At 43.6% G+C, this 16,466-nt stretch overlaps 1 protein-coding gene across 5 annotated transcripts in view; it reads left to right on the top strand.

The window, feature by feature from the left end:
* SMPD3 (sphingomyelin phosphodiesterase 3) overlaps nucleotides 1-6,823 on the top strand; it is a 79,030-nt gene extending 72,207 nt beyond the window's left edge. For all 5 annotated transcript variants that reach the window (XM_069026989.1, XM_069026986.1, XM_069026988.1 and 2 more), the window contains 2 exons: nucleotides 1,190-1,352; nucleotides 2,180-6,823. In XM_069026989.1, the coding sequence (XP_068883090.1) occupies nucleotides 1,190-1,352; nucleotides 2,180-2,281 (265 nt within the window). In that variant the 3' untranslated portion in view covers nucleotides 2,282-6,823. The remainder of the gene's footprint in view (nucleotides 1-1,189; nucleotides 1,353-2,179) is intronic.
* The last annotated feature ends 9,643 nt before the right edge of the window (nucleotides 6,824-16,466 follow it).

Raw genomic sequence — 16,466 nt, 5'->3', positions numbered from 1 at the left:
TTGTGTTTTAAGGCAGATACAGCAAAACCACAGCCTGAGCAGCCCCCTCTGCGTGCACAGCTGTGCCACTCACCTGTGCTGGATTTGATGTCACCCGTGAGCACAAACCCCAGCACAGGCGGGTCCCAGTCTGGCTTTCACTCACACGGTTGGGTCTGTTCCCCTCGGTGCTCCTTTGGCAGAGCTTTTAAATAGAACACTGGAAGGTAAAACAAGTTTCCTTCAAAATCCAACACAACAGCAAAACAACACAGAACAGCACAGGATTACTGTAAAAACAGAGTGACAGGGACCCATGTGGGTTACCTGGTCCAAAGTCACATTCGAAGCTGGGCTAAGTTCAAAGTTAGATCAAGTTGCTCAGGGCCTTAACAGTCTTCTGTTTAAAACCTACAGTGAAGGTTTAAGCACCCAAAATAAGTATTTTAATGGAGGAGCAGCATCTTATTTCCTTGAACACAAGATTGGTACCTAGAAAACCAATTCTCAGTTTTGAGTGCTTCTGTATGTGGCCTTGGGCCAGGTAATGTCTTGCTAACACACCTGCTGAGTATGTCCATGTGGAGGAGTTTGCAGTGTCACATACTGGAATCAAGCAAATTAGGCTGTCATTTCTAGTGAAGTAAGACCTTGGGGTCCAAGACACAGTAATCTGATGCTGAAACTTGCTCAAAACCAACCACCATGTGCCCAGATGTGTGTTCCTGCAAACCAGTCCTCATCCACACGCTGTGTGTAGAGCTGGATGTTGTAATTTCAGGAATTGCTCTGATCAGAATGGAGAGGTTTGTATCAAAGTGCTCAGGTTTGTCCTAAAGCAATCCAGGAAACAACTTCCTCCTCTGCCAGTTTCAGCAACATTGGAAATCAACAGAGGGGCTCTGAGCTGCCTTATAGTACCAATAGCAGGTGCCCCTCTCAGTGTTTGTTCTGGCTACAAGGAAGTTCTAAGACAGCACCAGTGATGCCAAGGCTGCCATGGGGTTTTAAGAGCACTGTCAGCAGTTAGTACAGCCTCATACTGGAAAACACATTTGGAAGAAGATGTGCTTTACAGGTTTAACAGTCCTTTGGGACTGGGATTACCTTTACCAGGGATTTGGACAGAACTTGGGTAACACATAACTGGAAAGGATAAGCAAACATTTAAACATTAAAACTTGTTTTGTTTGTTTTTTTAATGAAATAGGGTGCTGGAAAGTGAAGAAGGAAGGAAAGGATACTTAGTCTATCCCACCAGCAAGAACCACAGTTCCAGTCAGAAGGGGAGGAAGGCATCGCTGAAGGGAAACGGGAGGAGGATTGACTATATGCTCTATACAGAAGAAGGTGTCTACTTGGAATGGAAAGTGGTAAGTTTCAGAGTTGCCAAAAAGGCTGTAACTTGCACAACAAACTTGTCTGAATGGCACTGCAGCCTATTCTGTTGGATTAAACCCATACTCCTGGGAGGACCTGCTGCTTTGCTATTTTCCACTTCTGCATGCAGGTACCATGTTTGTAAAGCTATAACAAAGTTAGGGTGAGTTTGAGGATTCCCACAGCAGCACTGGTAGCTGTACTGTTCTTCAAAAACAACCAACCAACCTCATTTTCTCTCTCCTTTTAAGCTTTTGCCTAACTGTTTTGCTTGATGCTTTTCCTATGCCTGCAGTCTGAACATTTTTTAATCTTTTCAAGTGTCTGGATGTTTTTTATGCCTATGAAAATCTACCTAAGTAACAACTCTGCAATATGTAGGCAGAAGCTGACATGAGCTACCCAGAGGGAGAACTTGTAGGGTGCAGTCTGCTTCCTAGTGTAGGATCTTGCCTTGTACAGCATTCCAGTGTGAAAATGAGGAGCTCATTCACATGTGTTTACCATACCCTGCACATAGATCACCTACTGCAGCACTGCAGATGAGTCTGTCTGGACCAACACAGATGTTACTGCAAATAGAAAGAAAAAGTACAATAGATTTCATGCAGACCAGCTCAGCTGGGTGCTACCAGTGGCTCGCCTCATCCCCTGCAGCCCACTGACATGCCCTGAGTGGCAGTTCCGTGTTAGCCCAGCCAAGCCTGGCTATAATACACTCTGTAATACACTAAGGTAGTTCCAAGAGGCTGAGTTTTGATGTGTGGAATGACAAACCGATTTTTCAGCTCCTTTTCTTACTGTTGTTTTCCTTCTGCAGGAAGTGGAAGAGTTCAGCTTTATTACCCAGTTAGCAGGCCTGACAGACCACCTACCAGTAGCAATGCGTCTCATGGTGTCTACGGGAGAGGATGATCCTTAAAACTGACCAGCTCTGAGAGATTAGAAGAGGGAGCCATGAATGATATTTCAAAAATATCAGAGAATAAGAATGAACTATTTCTGGTGCCACGTTAGGAAAGATGACCAGACCTGACCTGGGCTACTCCCAGAAAGTACCAACAATGTGGATCTAAAAAGGGAAGAAATGGAAGGGGCTGTGGCCTAAAGCCACCGTCACAAGTGGCTCAGGCAACAGGGCAGGCCTGTACTACAATGCTTTCACTGTGGACCGAATGGAACCAAGATGGAAGTCCTAATTCCTTCTGAACCAGTGCCATTCTTACTAAAACATGTTTTTATACTAATATATAGCACAATTTAGTTTGTACTTAGTCTGTGAGTTAGTGCTGCTCAATGGTTTTTTGCATAATTTCTTTGTCTAACTACGAAGCTGCAGCTTTTTCTCTTTCTTTAGCCTGTGACAGTTGTAGTTCGTGCTTGCAGCAGCCGCATGCGCCCGCACTGCATGCACCGGAGAGGAACCGGGCACAGCATCCCTGGCAACGGCAGCAGGGAAGGGAGGGCACAAACCAGACCCAGCCAAAGCGTCCTGGGACTGGCAAACCCTTCTGTCAGGACAGGTAGACCTTAAACCAAACAACTCTCTTCAATCTGCAGACCAGTATCTTCCTGTCTGATTTAAGGATAATTAAAAGATTTGGAATCAAGACTTTAAGAACACAGTTCCACCCTTATTCCAGCTGTGTTCCCACTGGAATTATGAACTGTTTTGTCTGAATGATGACTCCAGAATCAGGCCTTCAGCTTTCTAAATGCAACTTACTCCCTTAAGAAGAAACAGTTTCCCTGTAATGTCTTTTCTTTCCCATGCGTGGGACAGTTCTGAATTATGGTATGGGATATGTATGTTACAGTAGAGTGAATAGATTCCTGTAGTACCATTGGTAACACCAGAGCCAACATTCTGCCTTAGCTAGAAAGGGTAAGTGGGAAATGAATTGTAAAATGCATGCTAGATATAGAGTAAAAAATAAACATAAGTGACATTTGGGGGGAAAAAGGTGTAGAACAGTGTATGACTGATAAGGCAGAATAACCTGACAATTTTCTAAAGGAATCAGTACACTTAAAGGGGAAGTGGAATGTGGCCAGCTGGAGAGTAGAGAAGAGAACTGTGACTATTGGCCTTAGGTAACTGCTTCCCAGGAACAGAGGCTGTTTTGATGTCTGTGAGACATGATTCTCCATTTGTTATGCACTCACAGACTGAATGGGGGTCTTGCCACCTGATTCATAGGTTCTTTCCAATAAAGCTCTTCAGATGTGGGGCTCCCCTCTGCCATCTTGTCCCCATGACCTGACCTACCCAGCCTCTGTAACCTTAACAAAAATAATGAAAAACTAAGAATCAGGTCCATAATGAGACTTGGCATTTTCTTAGGGATTTAATTTCAGAGGGTTTGTGTTGTTGGGAGAACAATGAGAGCCCTTCTGTTTCACCCATTACTTAGTTTCTTCTGCCTATCTCCTTAGTGTTATTTCTTCTTGCATTACAAATTCCCTGTGTTAAGAAGAGTTAACCCAATATTAGGTGTACTCCATTAAGTAACCTGTTTTAGTTACACTGCCCACAAACTCCTGAGGACGCTCTTGTTTTGGTTTAGTTTACACCTGCTGTGAATCAGCTTGAGCTAAATCAGAATAGATCTAAATTAGAAATCTCAGTCTGCACAGCCTCTGGTACTTGCTTAGTTAGCTACAGTAAACAACAGAACTTGTACTTAGATCAGCCTGATTTTGCAAATAGTGAAACTCTTAATAGTCATGAGAGTACAGGACTAACAGTATTGGCTAATTCCAAGGAGGCAGCAAGGCCACTGCTCCCACTCTCCCTCTGCACCTGGTCTTGAAACATTTTATGCCTCGTTTTCCAGTCCTGGGGTCCCTTCAGCAGAGACTGCCTCTTAAAAGTGTACTGTGCCAAACCGTGGGGTAGTCTGAAGTGTAACCCATGGGGACTCAAAAATGGAACCATATTCAGTTCCCCTTTTTATAAAATTAGGAATTCAAGTTTACAGAATCAGAGACTTTAGTGTACTACCCCAGTGCACCACCAGTTTCCCACTTTGTATGTCTGTCTTTATACAGAGGGTGCACATATGTGCAATGTGTTTTTCGGGTTTCTTATTGCTCCACCCAATTCAGAAAAACTTGTACCCAAACCAATGCTTTTTAATCCTGTTTTCTACCTTGCTTGTATTTTATTAACCTTTTTTAAAAAACCCAGACAGTACCAGTAGCAATTTGTGTGCTGCCCAGCAGCTATTTCTCAGTAGTAAGACTAACTACAAGGTACGGTATTTTTAATAGTTTTCCTAACAATGTAAATGACAATTTGATATCAATTTCACCAAGTATCAGTTACAGGAGCTGAATTTGACACTGTGTGGGACATAGAACTACTGCCAAACAATGTTACATTATTTACAGTAAAACTAACATGATCTAAATTACTTTGAAATTTGTTCTGTGGCTTTGTGCTGACTAAAAATTCAGCCACTTTCATCAACTTTTTGAGATATGTTGAGAAATGTTTTTTCAAATTTGAAGTAAACTGTTTTAGATTTTGTTGTTCCTAGTTCCTCAGTGCTCAAGAACTGGCTAGCTGTAAAATGTTCTCTTACACAATACACATACATTTAACCAGTGTAAGTAGTTCTTTATAATTTACTGTCTTAGGGATGTGACTTTGCAAGGGAATGATGCTGGGAGGTTCAGCATTGTGGCATCACTGTATAGATGCTCCTTGGTTTTTTGCATTGATCCTGTGCCTTCTGATGCCTCGGCAATGCTTGCAGGGGTCAGAGAGTGTCTGTAGCAGTGAGCTGGAATGAACAGGCTTCCCCTTCCAGGACAGTGCCCTCCAGGAGAAAAACGAGTTTTGCCTATACCACTCCAACCACCACAGTTCCATCCAATATCCCACAGAGAATCCACTCAGACAATGCCTGTACTGGCACGATATCAATCATCACAGGCCTTAGGCAGACACTATAGGATAAAATATTTGCATTAATAATAAAAAAAAAAAAAAGAAGGGGCAGGGCTGAAGAGACCAAGCCCAGGAGATCAAACCCTGGAAGGCTTTTTTAGATGTCAATCCTACTTTGCTTATGGATAGCATGACCCAATTTATAAGTAGAATGTTATTTATAAGAAATCAAGTTAAGCTTACTCTACTATGCTTATCCCACTTTGTACTGGGATTTCAGGCATCTTCAAGAAGTGAGTGATAAGACTATGCTTGGTTTATTACCTGCCCCTCACCAGGGATACTGCAGTTGAAGTATCACCTTTTTATAAAAGCTTGATAACGTCTTGTTTCTCATGTTCAGTTTGCATTTTACAACAGCACTTCTAGAACAAGTGAACAAAAGACCCAAAGAGGACCATTGAAAACCAAGCATTTCCAGAAGTTTTGAAGGTGTCAGGTCCTGACAAAGTCGGTAACTTTAGATCACTTCAAAAACGCACCCCAGAGACAGAGCCGCTGAGCACCAGCGAGGTAACACCCAGCCTCATGCTGGGGGAAAAGGCATTTTACTCATTCCAGTGGCGCCCAGTTTTGTCCATCCCAGCCTGGACACTTGGTAGAAGCTGCCTAAAGCACCCAAACAGAAACTCCCAGAGCCTGGCTCCAGGAGAAGCCTGCAGCCTGAGGATGTGTGTCCTGCTGGCTGCAGGAGTTTACCTGCCTTGTGCCATGACAAAGTTTTATCCCGGAAACACTCTCAGTTAGTCTGGCCAGACCCTCAGACCTACTTGTTGGGTAAGACAGTAAGATTTAAGGAACACACAATTCCAATAAGGAGGTTTTTTTCTAATGGCCTTTGTTTGGTGGTCCAGACGAAGCTGATCCGACTGCCCCCAGTTTGGTGTCTGAGCTACCCTGGATCACGCAGCAGCACAGCAGTGTCAGCACATATCATCAGCTCACAAATGAAGCAGTTTTGCCTCCTCCTGGCACTACAGGATGAGGACAGAAATACAATTCAAGCACTTTGAAAACCTCCCAATTTTATCCATTATGAGGGTCAAATTGTTACTGAAGGTCTCACTTTTCCATACCATCTTGTTTTAAATATAATCTTGATGCTTTTAAAGACTTGTATTATTGCTGAGGTTTAGAAGTCCTATAATAAGATAACCTTTTTTTATTTCAATGATTTTTCGGTATTGTATCCTTCTGGAACCTAATGTTTTTATATGGTAAGCACACACCTTCTGACATTTTGTTATAAATGTATTAAAAAAAAAAAGGAAAAATTTAAATATTTTCATTGGTTTCTTTACCTGCAAGAAAACCACAATCACAGACCTGATAAAAACAAGGTATTTTAAACAATATGGAGGGGTTTTTGTCTTTTATTGGTGCTGAAAGGAATAACTGGTTGATGCAATCAAGATAATAAAATTTTAAGGCTCAAATGATTCTGTGCAGTCACTTTCTCTGGTTTTGTGATGTGGAGACTGATGTAACCAACAGAGATCTGACTCCAAATCACAGTCTGGTGGGTGGGTCAAGTACATCTCATTGTGCTACATCTGTTCAAGTGAACCTGCAGAAAATACAGGGTGAAGAAATGAGTCCTTTGAACTCCCCCTGCACTGCCCAAACAGCCCCTGCACAGATACCCTGAGCAGTTTTCCAGGTGTGCAGCCTTCCTGCAGAACATTCACGCCAAGTCCCCGCTTTAAGGACAAGGATCTGCACTGGAGCCTGCCAGTGCCTGGCCCCAGACTGCAGGAACAAGGGAGGATGCAGGTGCATAGCTGGGCACCACAACAGTGATCTGGCCCCTGAGCTCAGGCAGAGCAGGTTTTTATCTCTGTGCTATCCAGTCAAAAGTAAAAAACACACATCACACCCCCTGTACAATTGTTGATTTAACAAAACAATGTAAAGAGAAAAGAATCCATTTTACTGGTTTAGTCTATCTGAAGAGTCCTGCAAAAGCCAGCAGGGAACCCTTCCTTGAAGGATTTATTTTTTCCACAAGCAGAAAGGATGAAATCAGTGGAATGCAAATGAGTAGGAAAGAGCCCAGCGCACATTCTCGTCATTGCCTCAGGAAGGAACCACCCCATCCTGTGGGACAGGACATTAGAGATGGATTTCTGCAGCTTTCTCCATTGCTGCACAGGTGATTTTGGTCTGCATTCTGATGCTAACATAGCATTATACTTTGACAGACTTGATTTTCCAGTGGTAGATTCTCAGATTGCCTCTCTTGCAATACCTGACCTATTTTCCCACTGCTACAGTTTGTTATTATGTGAGCAGCTCATGAGTGGGCTCCCTTCTATAAAGCGCTAAGGAACTAAAAGTTAAAAACACAGTAATTTCTTGGATATTTGCATATTGCAGACAGTTATAGGAACAAGTACAGAAAACTGCAGCTCCTTCCTGTTCCCTGTGCCCAGGAGTTGCAGTGTAGTTCACGATGAACTCGTGCCCACAGCTGCCTGTGGGTCAGCACTGTAACAGCACTGCCATCTGCCTCGTCGGCTATTTTACAGACTCCCTTGGCAAAGCACCTATTAAAACACAAGCCTCCCTATCCCACTGAAATTCCTGCTCAGAATGCTGTTAAAACCATTATTTGTAGCCCTTTTCTTTCACTATTTAATACTTTGGTGTAGCAGGTCTCCTTGCTGCAGCAAACTGAAGTGGCTCATCTACATTTTCGTGACCTTTCAGAAGACTATTCCAGATTTCCCATCTACCACTCCTAAATCTGTATGCCCATTTTCTTCCATACTTTCCCTGACATTTAGGGAAGCCTCCAAGAAGCCACTTGTGAAATCAGTGTGTGGGGCTTGCTAGGAAGACTGGCAGGAGAACAACAATCCTCTTTCTCATCTTTTACATATAAGTGTTAGATTTAACCACTGCCCCTTACAACCATTAAATGGGGACAGGAAGAAATATGCATTAATTGAAGGAAAGATTAGAAGAAAATGGGAGGGGAAAAAAAATCTGAGAATAGTTACACAAAAAGATCATGGAATCTCCATCAACATTTAACTTAGGATGTATATTCCTCCTCCCCAAACACCCTCAAAACTCCTGAGTCTGATGAACATTTCATACTATTGCAGATCACCTGAGCTGCTGAGGTTGTGCTCAGCCACTGATACCTCCCCTGTGGTACCAAGAATTACATCTGAATGGTCAACTAATCAAAAAAGATTATCTGTAGGAGAAAAATGCTACAGCTTTCCTCTGTGCTTTAAAGGATGAGATAATTGAATACAAGCACAAAATAAAGGGACATTTTCCACATGTTCCTATTAAGACACCAGCTTTCAGCTGGCTCCCCTATCTGTAAATGGTGTAATTCCTAGAAAACAGCACCTGCTTACTCTGACCCTCTGGAAACGTCTGTAAGCTGATGCTTCACCTTCTGTTGCTCCCACAGGAGCATCTCACCAACTCACAGAGTGCCCAGCATTGCCAAACCCTCTCTTTCCCTTTTGTAAGTAAACCTTTGATGTCTCCAAAGCCAAACACAGCAGAATAACTTCAAAGTGCTTCAAGTGCCTCGGTATTTGGTAGCCAGGTGTGTCAGAATATCCTTTGTCTGTGTGAACACTGCAACAAAAGCCTAAAGCTGCATACAGTTTTCACTGTTAACACTACAGCTGATACACCAGGGTTTTTGCCAAGCTCTGCTAAAGCTCCTCAATCGACAGCAGTTTGTGTCCAAAGCAACCAAAAGCCTTAAAAGTCCTATTCCTATTTGCAAATGATTTGACCCTTCCAAATCCCAGCAACAGGATGCGTCAGTGAGCTGAGCTCAGTAGAGACCTTAATGTGATCCTGAATGCTGGGCTGTCATTAGGACATGGAATATTGATATCCCTGACCGCTTCCCACCCGGCTAAAATGGAATTTGCCTCACAGATACACACATTAAACACTGTATTAGCTACTAACTGATATAAATCCTTCTGCCTTAATGAGACCAAAAGGAGGATGGTGGCCAAGACACCACAGTGTCAGACCAGGGAACCCAGAGCTGCCTGCAAAGGACAGTGTCTGCAGGCCAGGGGGGACAGACCCCACAGATGCGACCTGGGACCCACCGATGCTGAGCAGGATGACTCAGAGAGTTCAGGATGCAGCTGGGCTGAGAACTGCTTTATTCCACAACAACATTAATGTAATTTTAAGATTCTGGATTCAGGGATGTTCCATCCCTGGAAGTGTTCCAGGCTGTGTTGGATGAGACCCTAAGCAATTTGATCCAGTAAATGACATCCTGCCCATGACAGAGGGGTTGGAATTTGATGGTCTTTAAGGTCTTACATTCCAAGCAAAGTCATTCTGGGATTCTGTGGATTCAAACAACTGAAGGGGTGTCCAATGCTGCCACAGCATCACACACTGCAGTGTCTGCTCAGAAGCCTCTGAACACTTTGCTAGTGTGATGTGGGAGTTCAGAACCTGAAATTCCCCAGTGGCAGTATATCTGATCCCACCACAGTGAACAGAAAGAGATGAGCATGATGAGGGGAAGATGACATCTTTCCACATCAAAAGTAATTAGGTACCTTTGTTCTCATTAAAGAGGTTTGTGAACTTCTAAAATAGCAGAGTTTGAACACTCAGCCCTGCTACACTTTGGGCAATATCCTCACTACTTTTTCAGACCTGCCTAGGTATAATCATTACCATCTTTGTAACAGGTTCCTAAATACCTTTTAAAGGCCAATCCAGAATTCTGAACAGCTAGAAAAATCCAGCTGGTTCTTTCTCTACATTTAAAACACTTCTCCTGAGGTCAACTGCCACACTGCCACCAGCTCCAGCAAAGCCAACATGGAATGTTTTATATTGCTTAGTAAGGACATCAGGGTATCAAGGAACAAAAGGCAGCTGCAAGGTCTGCAGGACACCAAACAAACAAAAATCCCAGGCCTAGCATGGTGCCAAGCACTATGCTAAATATATTTCTAATGAAAGGTGTATCACACAAGACAAACTAATTCTCAGTACGCAACCTGGTCCATTCTCTCCGCCCCAAAATCAGACTGTTATGAAACAGGTATTTAAAACTCTATTTTCTGTTATTCCTTGGTTACATTTAATTTCTCATTTCCACATTTGCCAACAAAGTTATTTATAGCCACAGCAAACTCAGACTTTTAACCACACTTGTCTTGTGTGCCACAATAAGCACATAAGCAGGACTTCATGCTGCAGCCACTTCATTATGAGTGTTCCTGAAACTCTGTGCCACTTTTGAACTCACAGAGCTTACCTGAGATCCCTTTTGTCCACAGCTGACCTCGAGTGTCCTTTCACCTCACAGCAGAAACCTCATCGTACTGCAGCTCTGTTCCAATGGCAGAGCAAATGAGAAGCTGTAAATGTAGCATTTATTATGCACTGGCAGAAAGAAATGCTGAGTCTGGTCAAGCGCTGGGCAGTGGCTCCACACCCAGTATAAGAGGTCCTTGTCCAGGTCTGGATTCGTGGGCTGACAATTAGAAGAAGGTTTCTGACCACATGACCAGGAAAGTTCAAAACTAGCTTCGAAATGACCACAATGGAATGCAAAATAAACAAAAAAAAATTCCTCTCTGAAGCCCCAATGCTTTTAAAACAGAGCTGAATATATTTTTACAGAGATTCTATGCATGAGCCCAGCTGTAGGAAGGGATGATACAGAACAACCCAGAAGGTCCCACTCATTCCCATGTTTGGTTTGAAGACAGGGGGAAAGTACAGAATTTCTTCTGCTTCTGGGTTATGCTTATTTATATGGAAAGCGTAATTATCTGTTTGAGACCTTCAGTTTATTATTAAAAAAAACCCAACACTGCTATTTTTATTCATGTTTTAAATGTGGACGTTCAGAACTGGAGCTTACAAGCACAAACTCTTGAAGTATGAATAGCTGCCTGTCAAGACTGTGTGAGAAGAGTGTACTTAAAGCACAGGGGGTGGGGGGGAATGGAAGGAAAAGGAATGGGAGGAGATACTGGATCTACAGACATACTGCAAAGATAGGAGAACATCTAAAAAGATTTTTAAAAATACAACAAAAAAAGTTAAGTACGGTAAGAAAGATTAAATGGCCCTTAATTGCTCAGGAAACATTCCCCAGAACACACACAGCTGACTAGTTCTGTTGGTGACAAGCATGACTATACCTTGCCTTTATTTTTAGACATGCTTTTCTTGTAAAATCTTATTTAAAATGTAATTATTTGATTAGCTGTTGCCCAGCCAACCCCGGGAATGCAAATACAGACTGTCTCAAAAAGAGAGTCACAACCCTCAGCTTCTAGGAGAGGTAAACAATGGAGCAGTGTATCTCGTTCCCAGCTAGAGGCAGGGACACAAGTAGAATATTCTCCCTGCAAGCAAAGGGATATGGGCAGCAGCATCCAAGAAAGCAGCAGGAAGCTGGCAGTGGATGTAAGGCACTGCATCTATCTGAACAGATGATCTCCTGTGAGAAAATCCCAGTATTTATTCAGGGCCTGCCTGACTGGCACAGGGACACAACAAAAATGGCACCATTCTAAATGGGGACACATCTGCCATCGAGGGAGCCCTCAAAGAGAGTGGGATAAACAGCACCTGAAAGGGCCACATGACATCCTCACCAAAACCTCCCACTGATACCTGTACTGACACTCTGAACGAGGAACACGCTGACAACCATGTTTGTACATTAACACACCCCGTACATTAACGGGGCCCCAGGAGCTCAGCCTGGGCACTAATCTGGTTTGGGAAGCACCGCTGAGATGGTCTGAGGTGCTGGTGCCCCTTTTGGAAGAGAAATGCTGCTTATGCCTCTACCCTGCTGCTTCATTCATGTCGTCTGTGACATGAAATAAACCACTCAGCCTAGCAGCAGCACACATGGATGAGACTGGCCTTGAAGTGCTTCAGATCTGTGACAAGCACAAAAGAAAACACACAAAAATTAAATGTTTTGTCAGTACAGACCCATGAAATCTGTGGAGCAGAGCACTCTGATATCTAGGAAAGACTATGTCTTCATATTTCAATACAAAACATAAAGCCTGTTTTGTATTGAAATATGAAGACATAGTCTTTCCTAGATATTTTTCCTTCTTCCCTTTTTGAAGACTTTTTTTCATGTATATTGTGGGGTATGTGTCAAGATAATGCAAGAAAAGATAAAAACCTAACATTTAACACAGAAGTTGACTTCATGGTTCATTTATTCTGCTGTGCAATGCAGAAGGAACTGCTAGTTTTTGTTGAGCACTAGTCAGTATTAGCAAAAAGTGCAGGGCCAGGGCAGGGCAGGGGTAGAAATTCATTTAGTGCATGAAGAGATAGCAGCTTCCCTAACAGTTTCATACAAAACAGAAACACATACTAAGCCATCATAATGCAATACGCCAGCAGTTTTCAACACAGGGCCGTAAGGTATTAACACTGCCTCCACCAAACCCTCCATCCTTGGCATGCAGCCCTGGACACTTGGGATTAGAGCTCTCTAATGGCACACAGGCTGCAAAAGAGAACTGCTATAACTTACCACACCTTCCCACAGCCAAAGCCTCTTCAGTGCATTCAGATAAAGCTTTGGGTTTGTGCATCAATTCCAGAAGCATAAACTTTAGATGAAATTTATTTCTAGGCAGAAAGAGCTTTTGCTGGAGAGAGGTTCAAGTCCCTAATTCTGGGAGACTTCCCAGCTTGCTTTCCCCTCAGCTCTGACAGCTCTGCTCTGCTCTCAGGACCAGCCTGGCCAACAGGGACAAAGCAGCTGCAGGAAGAAGAGATGGGCACTGATTTTAAGCAAGACCAAGGCTCAAGAAGCAGCAATGCCAACAGGGTCACTTAAGGGCCCATCACCTAAACTCCACTAAAGTAATGAAACTACTTGAGTTGGAGTCCAAAGACCATTGTTACTCAATAGAAACAGGCAATGAGAAACATTATGGAGAACACCTAAATAGCATCATCTCAGGAGGTAAGAGACACAAAACCCCAGTGCTGATTTAAAACAGCAGGAACATGAGCAGTCAATACTAAGGCCACTGTCTTGGCCCTCAGTACCCATGTCCCAGCATGCCAGGACACACACGTGGCGTAAGAGCCAGCAAAATTAGATGGTCTGAATATTCTCTTCACACCAGTTCATTACTCCTGTGTTCTTGGTGCCCTCAGGCTGGAAGTCACACAGACACACTCAACACATGAACTTTTGTTTCTCAAGTCCCACTATTGCTCACAAAACACAGCCAGCCCCTCGCCCAGCTGCTCTCTCACTGTGGGTTCACAGCAGGAGCTGACACATCTTATTTTGGGTAGGACACAGCCCAGGGCACTGGGATGCACAGGGAGGGTTAAGGAGAATGTGTCTATCCCACCCTGCAGCTCAGCCCCTCAGGAGCCTGGCAGGAAGGGGCACTGGGACACGATGAAGTGCATCCCTGCACTTGCCAGGCACCAGTCCTGCAGAGCCTCCGATTCATCCCACTTCTGGATGCACTCCCAGCCTTTCCATCCCATGTGAGGGTGCCTCATCCTCTCTCATCAGTCCATGGGCACAAGTGACTTTGCTGCTGCCTGTCAAGCAGGCATGAGATGAGACATGCAGACCTACTGTACAGTGCCTCCAACCATTCCTAGAAACACTGCAGCTGAGCAGGGATATGGCATTTTGGAGTGCCGCAGTGAAGGCTGTTTGTGTCTCACTCCCACCTCATTCATCGCCGCAGCTCAATTTATTTGCTGATTGTCAGGAGTGTGAGTAATTGGTTTCTTAGATACCCTAACAGGAAGCCAGCAGGCACCTTATGTGAGGACAGATACAGCAGGATCCACCACCCTGCAGAAGCAAGAGCACACTCAGTAACCTGCAGCACCCACTCCTTCTCCCAAAGCATGAGAACATCACTTCCCCAAGGGAGTGATGTAAAAGGCAAGAGAGAGCAGAGGCTGTGGAAAACGACAGGAGCGAGAGGCACAATCCACAGCAAAGGGGCTGCTGCAGCTCGTCATGCAGCTGCACTTCAGCAAAACCCTGAGGAAGAACCAGAGGGTACATGGCCAGTCTTGTGTAACTTAAGGCCAAGACACCCTGGGACTGTGCCCACACCTCTGTGAAGAGCAGCCAGACTTGCAACTGCAGGGCTTTCCCGCGGCACTCAGGAAGATCATCTGCTCTCATTCATTCATTAGTGCCCTTGTCCACAAAAGAGGCATCTTCAGGGCTCTCAAATCCTAGGCAGACTCCTCCTGGGGGGGGGAAAAGTGGGTCATCTTCATGACAGCTTTTAAAAATAAGACCAAAGCTCTATAGCTTTGTAAATATATATATTTAAGTATGTAGTTTTTATATAATATTAATATATTTTACATGTATGTTAAAACCCAGGTGGTTTTAATTACTGAGCTATCCAAGGATTTACTGCCTCTGAGCCTTTATCTGCTGCATCTCGGTCAAACCTCATAAGGCTGCATCTGAAATCACACTGTGCTAAGAAAACAAATGATTAAAGCAGAGCTGGGGAGTCAGGGGATTAGTCTATTCTGCACGGCCTTGAGCAAGTCATTTTTAGCTCTGAGGCTCTAATCTTATAGTGAGCCTGGGGCAGATGAAACACTCACACACCCACACAATGCACACTTAGGTTTTTTCTCATCTGAAAAATAGAGATGACAACACACCCCTCTCTGAGAAGCATCTTAATCACTAATCTGCATTAAATGCTTGGAAATGTGAAGTATTACAATGATTAAGTACCAAACCAAATTAACATTTTGCAATGCTATCAGAGTCAATAAGGTAGAATGACAACACAAGCACCCATTGTATTCAGCTCACAATCATCATTGGAAAAATCCAACACTAGGAAGCTGTAATAGTCTCTCCCCCCCCCAACAACCAGCTGTAACTACAAACAGAATACAAAAGATGAGTGACTAAATGAGTTAGTCCTGAAATACATCCTCTATCTTGTTAAATGCAGGAAGCCCACACAGAGCAGTTTCAAAGGGACTAATGAAGGAGAAAAGCAAGCTCCAGGATCTCAGTCCTTGAACTGCCCAGCCTTCAGACAAAAGGTACCAGTTCTGCAAATAAAGGAACAAATCTTGCAGCTGCCTGACTTAGAAAATACCCTTTACAATGCAAGGCTTGTCCTTCATTAGGACCATGACAACTTCACTGTCCAAGGAGTACTATTCACTCTGTGTATTCAGCATGAGACAGTTTCTTGCCTGCCTGCTTTAACAGTAGGTGCAGGTCTGGATTAGATTTACTAGCAGTTGTCACCTTTTGCACTAGTTTTCCACTTCCATGCATGTATGTACATTGTATCTCATAACACGACAAGTGTGATTTGCATGAGACAGCTGCATTTGGCAAGACTCTGCATTTTCCTGATTTATAATGTGCTAGAAATTTCGAAGTGGGTTCTCAGCACCCTCTTGTGGAGCTCTGCTGTGGTAACCACCACATCTTAGTAAAATTACATCGCAATTCAGAACTACAGAACAGTTACTTCTGCAGTAAAGCCAAAATTGGGAAGTTAAATGCAAATGGCAACACTTGGTAGTTTATTATGATTTTTAATACCTGACTAAAACCCATGACTTGCATTAAAAAAGCAGCCCAGCTAGACACTGTCTCTATTGCAATATCTGAACTGTAATACTGTTAGTTCAATGCTGGCAGAGGATCCTGTTTCTATTAGAACGTGCATCTGTACCTGCAGGCCTAGTCAGGATCGAAGCTGTTGTCATTTAGAAAAAAAATTGCCTCTGGTGGCAGCACAGAATAAATTCCTTCCAAGAGAAAATAGGATTCTTGCTCTGCTTATTAAGATGCCCATAGCCAGCAGCTCTTCCAGCTCGGAACATCACTGGAATGCTTCTGTCAGGTCTGGGAACAAATGGGAGGCTGAATGCTGCTCCTGGGTAATGTGTTTTTTTGATAAAGTGGCTTTCCTCCCCCAGGTACGTGCTTGCAGTAAAATGCCCTGTGGAAGAGGACAGAGATAGAAGCAGTTTTTCATTTTGCTCTTGCACACGTGTAAGAAACGGCCAGTGTCCCTCTGTAAGCAGCTGTTTTCCACACAATTTACAAATCACATTAGGTTTTTAAGTCCAACCTGAAGAACTCATGTAAGTCAAGGAA

Source organism: Aphelocoma coerulescens, chromosome 11 (genome assembly GCF_041296385.1).
Source record: "Aphelocoma coerulescens isolate FSJ_1873_10779 chromosome 11, UR_Acoe_1.0, whole genome shotgun sequence".
NCBI lineage: Eukaryota > Metazoa > Chordata > Aves > Passeriformes > Corvidae > Aphelocoma > Aphelocoma coerulescens.
The sequence above is the reverse complement of the archived record's forward strand: the minus strand, read 5'-3'. Positions and strand labels throughout refer to the sequence as shown.